Below are 13,332 nucleotides of genomic sequence, written 5' to 3'. Positions count from 1 at the left end.
TTGCTCCAGTGCCTTTCCCGAACCCTTTGGCTCCTGACGATCGTGTGAAGACATCCAGAGCTTCAGCCACTGGGCTGGAAGGCTCCTCGCAGAAAGGAGAATATCTTCTTCTGGCGCTTCTTGTCTTAGGGATGGGACCTGACTTTCTCTTCATGGCATCACTTAGTCTCCTGTTCAATATCAAAACAGATATGTGTTAAACATGCAAGTAATACAATATCTAAAGACAATGCAATCTCTACAACTGGATAAAATACAGAGATTACTTTCAGAAATTTCATGTGACATCAATGTTATAGAATGAACTGGCAGAACAGTCAAAACCAATACGTTTTTACACTTCAGGGCTCAAAATACTGGGTGCATGTGCACCCAGGTGCACCCAAAATTTGAGCTGTGCACCCAATTTGTTTCAGTGGGTGCACAGGGTGCACCCAAATATTTTCTTAGGTTTATGTATGTAAAGGTATCAAAGTACATTAGCATGCATCAGATTCTTGACACTAAGTGTTAGAAAGATAATAAAAATGTCTGCCATGATACTTGTTTAAGAATTTGATAGTTTGTAACTAAAATTTATTATTAGGTTATTACTTAGATTTAAGTGGTGCACCCAAAATTTTTTTGGTGCACCCAATCTATCAAGCACCTAATCCCAAAAACGAATTTCGAGCCCTGCACTTATACATGCATCATATTCAATCTTGACTTTTTAACAATTGCTAACTTTACCTCTTTTTCTCTTTTGAATAATTAATAGAATGTCACAGTTATTTTCAATTCTTTTATGACAAACCAGATTGTGAAAAGGCTATATTGAAAAGATGTAGCTTAAACATTAAAAGGCTGTACTGAAAAGATGTCCCTTACATTAAAAGGCTGTACTGAAAAGACCTGCGAAACATTTTGTACTTACCCTTTGGGTGGAGCATAGATATCCTCTGGTTCATGTTCTTGGGAAGGCCCTGGTGCAGACTCCTTCATTGGGGAGCTCGCTGGGGTAACTGACGTGTCTATCTTAGTCAACTTCTTCACCTGGTGCATCACACCTGCATAGCACCAAGGTAACATTACAGATATTATTTCCATCTCTTTCCCAAAAACAAAACACTACCTTTGCCTAAAACAGAGCAAACTGCAACAACAGTCATGTCTAAAGTCAGAGCAAGCTCAAACTCACACCACTTCTTCCTTACATAAAAAGCTATTTGCTGACCAAAAATCAAGACCATATCAAGTCATGGGTTATAAAAAAACAAGTTCTGCCATCAGGAATAGCTGACAGGAGGCAAACACTTGCTTTAGCTTTTGCAAGACCTACCCACATACCAAATATCATCACAATCCATCTAGCTATTCTTAAGTTATACTGAACCACAAATATCCAGACACACTGCCAGAAACAGTACATCCTTATTCGTGGAGGTAGTTAATATTAAGAATGGACGCACCTTCTCTCCTGAAGAAGACACTGAATATATCAGGAAGTTTCTGCATGAGGATCTCTGCCATCTGAAGAGCCCCCACCACTACCTTCAGGTCCTGGGACGACAGCATCCCCGCAATATGGCTGTAATAGAAACATGGATGGAGTTTTCATCAGTTGACTCCCTTCAGCTTCAGCAATGAATAATCTTTTCTCTCATTTTCAGTTATTTGGTGATGAGACAATTCAAAAGAGGAACAAAAGTCCATCAGGGCTTGAAATACTGTGGTGACAATGAATATTTGTCTGTGACATTTCAAATTGCAGAAAATCTACAAGCAATCTGGGAATACATTCTGCAAATACCCAACTTTCCAAGCCATAATGACGTATCTTGCTAGTACTAAAATACAAGCTTTAGATAAAATGCAGTTATGAAGTTAAATTGTAATTCAAAATACCTAGATGGATTTTCTTATCTTGCTAATTTTCAAGTTGCCTATTTTAGTAGTGAACTAGAAAAGATTTGAAAATTGCAAGTTACAGATGTATATATTTTGAGCCCTGACCAGTGATACGTTATAAAAGGTTGTAGATTGTGCTACTATACATTGTGTAAAATGTACCTTGATACAGCATAAGACTTCAGGACTTCCTTGAGGAGCTCAGCATCAGCATAGTACACCACCCTCTGTATGGCTCGGAGGGACTTGTGTTTAATGGACGGTCCTGCAGAGGAGCTGTACACTTCATACAGCACCCCGAACAGACTACGGATGAACGCGGAGGCCAACTCTTTGTCTTCCTTCAACACAGCAGCACGGGCATCTTCTTTCACTTCATCTGGGGACACTGGACAAACAAACATCAATACTGTAAATCATTTGAAGCACCTCATATTAGCTTATATTTTCTACTACTTATAATAAAAAAATTGCGATGTCAGTGTGGCATAACTGAAATTGGGGCTATCAATGGGGGTATCTGAGAAGCCTGACGTGATAGCCAGCCCAGGTAGACAGCCTAGGTACATTTGTAGACAGGCCTGGTACACAGTCCAGCCTTTTCTGTAAACCCATTCTGCTAGGAGGAAGAAAGCAAAAGAACACACCAGTCATAAACAATATGTTTTCGACACTACCTGAAGAGTTGGTCCCTCCCTGGTTTGGTCTCCTCTGTACAGGCCTGGCTGTGCCTGTGTCCTCATTAATCTGCTGCATGGAGTTGAAGTCGATGGTGTAGGTTCTTCCCATGGTAGACAAGCTAATCTCGTCTTCACCACACTGGTGTGCAGCCTGCGTTAACATGTCAACAAAATCATTTAGAATATCAACAATTCCAGAATACAATTCTTGCTATTTTTCAATAGCTCTTCTGATATCTTCCTCAGCCAATACTGACTAGTTCTATTTTCAACTGCTGTGACAGACCACATTACATGAAACAACTGTGAGAGGTCACTATGGAACCCATGAACTTAAAAAAAACTGTAGCAACTATTTCTTGATTTACAGTATAACAATGTCCTACCTCTATGATTCTATTGTGTGTATACACTGTAGATGCCAAACACCATGATTGTGTCCAATGATTGTGAACATAAATTAATACCTTTAAGAAAGCAATCCTAGTTCACTATCTCTCTCTTACCAACGACAGATTTAACTCCAACGACGTATGTACTTGGGTCACCCACTGTCAGTGTCCCAGTTGTACACCTTTCTAGATATTTCATATTTCATCTTACCATTATTTCTCTGATTTATTTCTTTATATTTGTTATTATTGTATATTTGCTTTTCTTGTCGTTGACACAATCATTATTATTTGATTGTACAATTGTTATTATTTGTTATCATTATGATTATTTTTCTATTATTGTATAATTTAGTTGCACGGGAGGCAACTAGTAAAGGTTACAAAGTACCTGTTTTTGCCTCCCTACCATTTTGTAAACACATATGGTGAAGTTCAAATAAATAAATAAATAAATAAATAAAACCATGAACATAAACCCACAGCAAATACAACGTATTTCTTGATTTAAAATATAACAATTTCTCACCTCTACGATTCTGTTGTCGATGCGTGTGTAGGGGTGCCACACACCGCGGTCGTCCCGCCACTGCCAGATGGCCTCGTCTGTACTGGTGTTGTTGTTCTTTCTCAGCATGGCGTCCACCGAGAAAATGCCATCAGACGGCAGCTTTGGCATCAGCTCTCTGTGGTGCAGATAGCAGAAAAGACATTGAAGATCTCATACCTTGGCAACATAGCTAGCTATTTGGTGAGTTCTTCACAGAATTTACCGTTTCACATGCACTACCCAAAGGTATATGCCATGCCTTGGTTCCAAACTTTGCCCTGTGCAAATGTTCACTTCCTGTCTGGACACAGGCCAGCTCGGCCTTTGCATCCTGCCAGTCTCTGGTAACAACTAAGCCCAGAAACAAATTTGGACCCTGGCCAAAGGTAACAAACATGAGACAAGTAAAGAGGCTGAAAACTATACCTCCATTTTCAGAGGTATCAATGGATTTGGTATAGTTTGCTCCTCAAGCCATAAGTCAAACCACAAAAGGTATCAATGACAACAAATTACATTATCAGCATTCACAAGTAAGCAGTACTTACGCTATTAGGGATGTGATCTCATACAGCTCTTGTGGCGTTCTCGGGAGTAGTTCAAACTCTTCGTTACTGGCCTGGGGCTCTGACGGGCCGACGAGCAGGTATCTGAGCGTGTCCGTGATATTCTGCTTCAGAAGCTGCACGGCCAGCTCAGGACAGGAGGCACACATCAGGGACAGCATACGGATAACCATGATAAACGTGCCTGGAACATCACAGGAACATAGAGATATTAAAACAAGCCAGGAATAGATGGGGAAAAAATTCTTTACACATCATCTACTCAAGGTTACTGTATAAAAATGACATAGAAAAAAAGTTAATTTAAACTTAGAACGCTTTGGGGGACAGAGCAGTCTGGAGAGAAAGAGGAGACCTGGTCCGGGCAAGCCGACCGTGATGATGAAAATTGCAAGGCCTGAAAGTAGTTTATGCTTCAGGATGTTGTTTGTTTGTAATGCATACCAACTCAGCTGCCTCAAGGCATAACACACTAGGTTTACAGTGAGATTACAAGCTGCATATCCGGAAAGATTTCTTTGATTCACTCACAACGGGATGGTCCAAAACTCTTCGAGTCTTTTTTGTGCTTTTATGTGCTCGAGTGTGGCTCTCCTTAAACACAGGAGCTCCATTTAACATCCTATCTTATCTACCTAACTGTAGCAAAGTACTAATTTTCACCTGAGTAAAGCAAGGAAAAGTGTTTTTCCTATTAGGGCACAACCTCAGTGGCATGTCAGGATAATTTTTCTAACCAAGGACCTATGCGTCCTGGGCCAAACAACCTAACCGTTATGCCAACACAACATCAATGCTTTACCTTGCTGTTGAACAGGCGAATCTTCTCAAAAATGCATATTCTCCATTTGTCAAAAAGATGACAAGGAACAGTGACAAACCTGTGCTGATGATCGGAGGAGACACCACTAGGAGTTGTTGTATGTTGGTGAGTAACCCATGGCCTGTCAGCTCCTTCAGCAGTTTGGCATCATGTTGGAAGTTGTCCACAAGTCGGGCAAACGCAAGGCAGACACTCTCCACTGACTTCTTGTCCTATGGCGGAAACGAAACAAACAAAATCACAAAGATGTTTCTAATGTTCTTCACTGTCTTTGCCAAGCTCACTGAAGCGCTATTCTTTCACTGGTTGTGACAGAGAAGACAGACGCTATGTGCCATTGGTTAGTTCATTGTACCAGGGGAAATTTCCCTAGCTGTTTTTGATAAGCACAACATAATGTGGATCATGGCTTAACGTTCCGTCTTACAGACTGCTACCCTTTTCCGTAGCATCCGGGTGACCAACACTGCCGGAATCAAACACAAAGCTTCTAGTTCCAGAGGTTTGGCTGCTAACTACTGTACTAGGCATGTATTCTGAAATGTAAGTCATTCAGGGTGGGTATGATGTATGATGGCTGAATAAAATGTACCTGATGTTGAAGCCTTGATGACAGGAGGGGCAGGGACCCCTGCACCATGTGGAACTCCTCTGGAGTGATGGTCTGACAACAGTTGGCAGCAATGGCCAGGGCAGTACGCTGGGCATTGATGGAGAAGAACTCCAGATACAGGAGGCAAGCTGCAAGGCCTGAATAAATACAAATACAGTACATAAAGTTACAACAGATTTCCACCAAACTCAGCATTTATTATACATTTCAATACACAGGTAATTGTATCATATAAAATAAAGATGCACTGATGCAGTGCTCAAAATACTTATTCAGCAAGGTTGCCCAGGCAAAAACCAGGTTGTGCCATCAATATTTCAGGTTGCTCCCTTCTAAGTTATTACTTCCTTCAAATTAACTATTTAATCAGTTAATAATATCCATGATCTTTTCTTGCAAGTAGATGTAATTACTGACGTCTTATCTTATCAAGAAAAAAGTACAAATTTACATGTGGGAGGGGAAAAGTGGTGTTGCAACTGCAAAATGTCAGATTGCACACTACGTCATCTGGGTTTAAAATTAAGTTGCACCAAGCATAATGTGGCTGCACATGCAAGCCACAAGTGGGTATTTCCAGCATTGACTGGTGTACATTTTCTTAATGAAAAAGAAAAAACAAAAAGTTGCCAACTTACCTCCTGCTTGTAGAATGGCCTTACTGTGTCTCCTGGAGAGCATCTCCAGCGCTGTCAGGGACTGCTCTGCCACATCCATGCACTGGATCACCTGTGGAAGTAGTAAGGGTTTGAGTTTAGAAGTTTTTAGTTGTACAGTTGAGATGTAGGTGCCATGTGATTACCTCCATGAAATGTCATGGAGGTTATATTTTATCCCGCATTTGTGTGTGTGTGTGTGTTTGTGTGTGTGTAAACAAGATAACTCAAGAACGGTTGGGCGGATTGGTTTCATACTTGGTGTGTTGGTAGTGTGTGATGAAAGCTGAAAATGATTAGATTTTGGGCCCCCTATCGGCTCCCCTTGGTACTGCAGCGCAACTTCCGGTTTTGCTATCTCGGTGTTCTGAACATGCTATGGTCACAATTTTTAAGTATTAGATAGCTCTTGTGCTCAGGAAGAAATGACATAAGTTTGAGCCCCCTAGCGTCTAGTTTTGGGATAGCAGGGGCATTTTTGTCAAAAACTTCTGAAGAGGATAACTCAAGAAGGGAACAACGGATTTTCATGATTTTTGGTGTGTAGGTACCTTAGACAATGTTGTACAAGATGAAATACCAATTATGCAAAATAGGAGCACATTTGCATAATTAATGACGATATTCTACCATAGCAGTTTTTTCAATGTATCTCTTGTTCCAGATATGCTATGGTCTTTTGGTAGATAGCTTTCAGTGTCATGACAAAGTGGGGCAAGTTTCAGCCCTCTAACATTCAATTTTGAAGCTGCAGCTTTTTTTTTGTCAAGACATTCCAAAAGGATAACTGCAGAAAGGATTGACGGATTGGCATCATATTAGGCATGCGGGTACCTTAGGCAAAGATGTTCATAATGATATACATGTTATGCAAATGAGAGCTTAATTTGCATAATTAATGAGGAAATTGTATAATTCAATTGTTTCCAATAACTGGACTTCAATAAATGTAACACGTTAATTATGATGGGTGGAATATAAGCAGATACCAAATATAGTAATGAGGAACTTATTTGCATAATTTATGTAAAAATTCAAAACCGCTTTATGATTGATGATGGGAATTTTATAATTGTGATATGTGTACGTTAGTCAATGATGAACAACACCATGCATAAATTATGTTAATGTGTTAGTCAATTGCATGAAATTTACGAAAGCTCTAAATTTTCACGGAGGTATGAGGTCGCCGAACTCTAGTTTACTATAAAAAGGCAAGACGCTTGAACAACAAATATGCCCCTGCAGTTCCAGAGCAAGCTGATAGGGGACCGAAACCTACACCACTTTTTCCTTACATCAAAGCTATGCCCACTAAAAAAGCCACAGCATGTCCAGCACAAAAGATACAAAAAAACTTAAAAGTTCTACTGCAGTACCAACGTTACACACTAGGGGGCCCAAAATCAACCTTCATCTTTCCAACCCCTACCCACATAACAAATACCATTACAGTCCATCCAGAAGTTCTCAGGTAATACCATCCACATATATCAAGAAACACAAATACAGAAACACCAGATATAATACCTCCATTTTTTTCATGGATGAGGTAAAAAGGTTTGTTGAGAAAGATTCAGGCTGGCCTGAAAATTGTAGGTGGGTTGTCTCTAGAGCACAACATTGCACCTTAGCCTAATTTTGCTAACCTGTAGCTTTTCCAAGAATACAGGCACTGCCTCCAGCACCACAGTGGATGACCTCGGCAGGGCCTCCATCATATATGTCAAGGCCCGGCAGGCATGGTTCATCATGTCAAAGTTGTGCTCCATCTGAAACAGTTCAGAAAAAATTCTACTAACTATCTATCTATGATCTCAAGAATAATTCCTATTTCAGCTTCAATGCTACAAAGTTACCACTAGTTGTTACTTCATTTGAACGAGATGTTCTTGACATTAGCAGGTATAATACAATCCCTATGGCCTAAGAAAAAAAATGCAAGTCTCCTATGACCCAACCAACCCTAGCAAAAGCGTTTTTTTGTTGTTGACCGCTAGCGCTGGCAAGGGACATAAAATTTTCTATCTGAAATCTGAGTGATGAAAATGTTGTAGAATTGTTTTCCAACATGTTCTCCTCATTTCTGTAGAAACAGAAAATTGTACTTGTAGTTGTAGTAACTTGTACAATGCATATCTGTATAATTAGCTTAAGTAATGATGTTAAAAATACCAGCATCCTGATGCATTTCAGTTTTCCATTGTTAAACTGAGTTTCTTGAGCATTCCTACCTACTGTGACAATAATTTTGTCAGGCCGTAATCAGAAGACAACATCTTTCACAGAGTCCTAAGCCTAGTTTTAGTTCCCCCTTACCTGGAGCAGGGTTATCAGGGCTGGCACCACAGACTTGACAGGGAATCCTCCCAGAGTCTCCTCATTCCCCATCACCAGCAGCTGGCACATCTCGATCACAGCCTGCAGCTGTTGACTCTCATCAGCACTCTGCAGTCCCTGCAGGAGTGTGTGTGCCTTGCTGGAGGCTCCCCCTCCCATGGTGCGGTGGAGGAGCTGGTGCATCCTGGGGCCCAGGGCTCCGAACAAGTGCGGGGGCAGACCGCGGGCTTCTAGTAGGGCTTGGAGACGTCCCATCTCCGAGTCATCCGATTCGCTCTCCCCTCCGGAGGTGGCCAGGGCGCTGGCGCCCCCCACGGCTCCCGCTCCTGCTCCTCCGATAGCTCCTTGTGTTGCTTCTTCTGACGCCCTGGCTGTACCAGTGTTGTTGGCTGTCCCATCCTGTATGGCAAAAATGCTGTTATTATTCTCAATTTCAAAAAGCTCAATGGAGAACTTTATTCAGAAAATACTTTGCAACCATAGGCCATATAATAGTAAACTTACCAAAACACTGCCTCTTAGTTTGGACAGAAACAAAGTACTAAGATGTTCAGCCAATGTCATTAAGAATCAAGAAAATTCCCTGACTTAAGTACAAATGTAATACTTCTTGCACCTGAAGTAGTTTCAAGCAACCTAAGGATTCAGTATCACTGCATGCAGTTTTAGCCTAAAAAATTTTAATTCTTGTACATGTTGGTTACTCAACTGAGAACACACTTCTAAGATAAATGCCTTTTAATGTTTAACCAACACTATAATTGTGACTTTAATTTTATGGAGCCAAAATAGATACAAACAAAATTCAGACTAATATGTCTACCAGTTGTATAATTAAGATCCAATCCAATGCAAAAGTTTTGTTTACTTCTACCACATACATGTATAAGCTAGAATAACTACATGATAGAGGTTATGAGACTCACCTGAGTTGCATTTGGGTTATTCATGTTTTCCTCCAATCCTGCCCCCGCTGTACTGCGCTTGCTCGGCCCCGAGCCCCTTCTACTGCTGCTTGCACAGGATCCCGTTGTTCTGTTTCTCGCGCTCCGCCGCAAGCTCTCGGGCTCGGGCGGGATCTTGTCACGACGCTTCCCCTTCCCTTTACCTTTCCCCTTGTCTGACTTAGGCTCCGCTAACCCTGAAGGACCAGGGTGGTCGGGCTCTCCTTCTTTTCCTCCTGATCTTAGTCTGGATCTGGATAAACTAACTGTGGGATTGAGATTGTTAAAGTTTGGACTCCCTTCGTCGGAGTCCCTTCTCCTCCCCCCACCGGAAGTTCTGGAATTGAAGAGTTCTTCTCTCTTACGAGAGTCTCGGTTGTCCGATCCCTTGTCAGGCCTCCCGGACTTCGCAGAGCTTTCTCCCCCAGTCGCGGAGGAACTACTTTTAGATGTTGCCTTCCCCACTTTGCTTTTTGATGATTCTTTTGTTTTGCTTGAAGATTGTCGGGAGGAGTTCTTCCCCAAATTCTTACTGTGGTTCTTGGAATCCGAGAACTTTCTCGACTTGGACTTTCCCGTAGGTGGCAGTCCTGACAACAATGGCAATGCACTAGAAGAACTTGTACCACTGGCTCCTTCTTCTTTTGAAAACTTCTCAGAGTTTAGCTTACTTGATAATGTCTTAGGCTTGGATCCTGATTTTACGTCAGGATGGGACCTAAGACCATAACCTCTAGAGGATTGGCCAGAAATATGGGTGATTTCCTTCTTCTTTTTCGCAGATGTACCTCCGCTGAGTTTTCTAACTCTCTTGTTTGTTCCTGGGACCAACGAAGTTTCACTGCTTGCGGAAGACGAAGTGCTCGGTCTTCTCTCTTTATTACTGCTTCCCTGTCGGAGGGAACTCTCGCTGGTACTGGTGCTTGTGAAACTCCTACTGCTGACAGTAGAAGAAGCAGAGTCCTTGCGAAGTCTTCCTGCTCCTCTCTTGGGAAGAATGGAGTTCGTCTGTACCTCAGTCTTTACCAGCTTCTTGGCTGGCTCTTTTGTCGCTGGTCGGTGTGTAGCTTTCCGCTTGGCGGGCTGGGAAGACGACCGATCAGGCGAAGGCGAATGTCGTGCGCTTCTGTGGGTAGGACGAAAACTTATTGTCAAACCCTGCAACTACTCACGACTGTATTTTTCAATCCACAGTAACTCACTATGTATGAAAAGTCAGCCCAGTATTTATTTTGTCTAGAACAGCAAATCTTAGAGAGCAAAGAGAATGTTACTGTTTTTACTGGTATTTGCTTTACAGCAAAGAGCTCAAATTTACAGAATTTCCCTCTAAATTTACAAGAGAGAGGATGAAGGTAAAAAGTTTGCATGCATTAAGAAAGAAAGCTACACAAGAATCGACTGACAACTTGATTAAAACACCACATTGATTAGTACTTGTCATGAACAATGATACCAAAACTAACAGTTACATTAATTCTACTAGTGTAGCGACCTCACTGTGAACAGTGTGATCTACAATTTGACAGAGCGTTTAAAGAACTAAAAGCAAATATTTTTTCTGCTTTGTGTGTTTTATTGTCTTTTCAGTCATATCATTACATTTTGTATAATATTTCAATCATGAAACCACACCTTCCACAAATTAAATTTAGATCAAAGCAAGATCAGAGTGCAGTCGCCATCTAGTGAACAATGTAAACAGAAGGATCCTTGCTGCATCAATCCACTGATGAAAATTCTTATATTTGCAGCTCAGTTGACATTTCTGGTCAGTAGAAGGAGAGAGTTAGTTGACATCAATAGTGGATGCCTGCAAACGTCATCAATAACAGCAACGATGTGGACGTGGGAGAATCGTGAACTGCCTCTACACACCTTGGACATTCCTCCTCCATTCCTGAATACAAACCAACTTGCCTCTTTCTTTCCTGGCTCTTGCCTCTTCTGTGGGAGCCTCGCCCAGAGGTTTTTCCACTGGTCAAATCTGAGTTAGGCTCGACTTCAGACCTGCAGTGGAGAAAACCAATAAAAAAACTTCAAGTTTTCTCGATTTGGCAAATAGACGTGAATTAAAATACTAGTACGATTTTACACCACATGACCAATAGTCATTTTTACTAAGCACTTTTGTTAGGTTTACCTTCAATGAAGGTAGATCTTTGTATTGTTATTACTCCATTTCTTATTCTTCTCCAAGCAACTTTGTCAGTGACCTGGACCAGATGGTTGTCACCTTGTGGTGTTATATTACATAGGTAGCAAGTGGCAGGACAGATGGAGAGGCTGGTCACCATATATACCAATGTATTTGCGTAAGAATAATCACAGCTGCTGCAGTAATTAGTTAGGTTAAACAAGGTGAAGGTAAACATAATGTACTTGCTTGCATTTGCAAACTTTTATAGTTACACAGTATTAAATCTCGATAAATTTATGTAAACAGGAGGGAAGGATTTAATATGTCCACTTTTAAGCCCCAGGTAAAAGTTACAATCACCATAATACAAAATGACAGTACATGCTAATTACAATGGTGCTGTAATGACTATGCACATAAACATGTTCGGTAATGAAGTAACCTTAACAGATTATTGCAGATTGTATGAAGTCTATACTGCCCACAGTTTAGTCTCACAGACTGCAGGCCCTGACACTTCAGATTGCTCTAGCATGCTGTCACAACACACAGTAAGAATGAACATGTGTGCTGTTGTTTGACTTGGTGTGATCATAGTCACGCCTAGCATGCAACTAGACAAGTTTGGGCTCCAACTGTAAGGGTGCGAAATTTAAAATGCCTTTGTCCCTGATATATTGCCAAAAAGAAACATGTCTACACCCCAGACGTGTCGCCAAAATGAAAAATGCTTACATCCCAGTGGTGTTGCCAAAACGAAAATGACATGTCTTGATGACACAGTGTGCATTGCACTACTTTCCATATCTCTACCAGACTGGCCAAATAAGGGGACGTTGGCCAAGATAGGAATAAAAGCCTAGTAGAGGTAATTGGCCTAGGAGTATTGGCTAGCCTTGCTCCTCAGGTCGCAAACTGTACTCCTCTGGCAAATATGTTTTTATTTGGCCAGTTTTTACTATTTTTCCGGCGACCTGTGGAGCCTGGTAGAGGCTATACTTTCCAGACCTTACAGCCATAGTGATAGAAGCTTGTGGTCCCTTAGGAGACAAACCCATGGGAAAGGTCATTCCACTGTGCAATTACTGATAATCACCTTTCTGGCCATGATTCATGGCCACCTCAGCAATGCAGACAAGGCCTAACAATAGCAGCCAGGACCTTGCCAAATTGATGATAACACTGTACTAGTGCAGTGGTGCCAAACAAAGTAATAGAAATATGCATTATAACAATATGTGACCGAAGTCAGGTACCCATTTTTACACCTGGGTGGAGTGACGAAAGTTGTGCAAAGTGCCTTTCCCGAGTGCAGAAGATTGGTAGCATGACAAAAACCCAACCCAGGACCTCGGTTCTGCGCCAAACACCTTGCAATTATGTCACATGAACCCACACATGAATGTAGCTGCATAAAACAAAATTTAATGCAGGTAACTACTGGACCGTATGCAGGGTCTACTAGTCCCGGGCAAGTGAAAGTGCTGATTGGGCAAGTGCATGTCCTACCCCACTTGTCCGATCGGGCAAGTAAGATTTTTCCATTGAGTGAAATGCTGATATACCTGTTACCTTTCACAGTCATAGCATCAAGCATCGGTCAACACAGAAAATAGAGCCAACATTAAAAGAATTCCATTAATGGAATTGACAATACTTAGACAAATGTCAATTAAATGGCAAGTGAAAAGTTAGTTTGTTCAAGTAACATTTCTATGTACTTGCTCGACAGGACAAG

The 13,332-nt window shown here is 41.3% G+C and overlaps 1 protein-coding gene across 1 annotated transcript in view; it reads right to left on the bottom strand.

Moving 5' to 3' along the window:
- Positions 1-11,494, bottom strand: part of LOC118427097 (E3 ubiquitin-protein ligase TRIP12-like) — a 30,446-nt gene extending 18,952 nt beyond the window's left edge. The window contains 14 exon segments of the mRNA XM_035836733.1: positions 5-170; positions 917-1,049; positions 1,452-1,570; positions 2,053-2,278; positions 2,568-2,721; positions 3,492-3,648; positions 4,061-4,262; positions 4,960-5,113; positions 5,494-5,651; positions 6,153-6,243; positions 7,820-7,942; positions 8,490-8,909; positions 9,437-10,580; positions 11,333-11,494. Of these exon segments, the coding sequence (XP_035692626.1) occupies positions 5-170; positions 917-1,049; positions 1,452-1,570; positions 2,053-2,278; positions 2,568-2,721; positions 3,492-3,648; positions 4,061-4,262; positions 4,960-5,113; positions 5,494-5,651; positions 6,153-6,243; positions 7,820-7,942; positions 8,490-8,909; positions 9,437-10,580; positions 11,333-11,352 (3,267 nt within the window). The 5' untranslated portion in view covers positions 11,353-11,494.
- Positions 11,495-13,332: the final 1,838 nt, after the last annotated feature.

The sequence above is a fragment of the Branchiostoma floridae genome, chromosome 12 (assembly GCF_000003815.2).
Source record: "Branchiostoma floridae strain S238N-H82 chromosome 12, Bfl_VNyyK, whole genome shotgun sequence".
Taxonomy (NCBI): Eukaryota; Metazoa; Chordata; class Leptocardii; order Amphioxiformes; family Branchiostomatidae; genus Branchiostoma; species Branchiostoma floridae.
The sequence above is the reverse complement of the archived record's forward strand: the minus strand, read 5'-3'. Positions and strand labels throughout refer to the sequence as shown.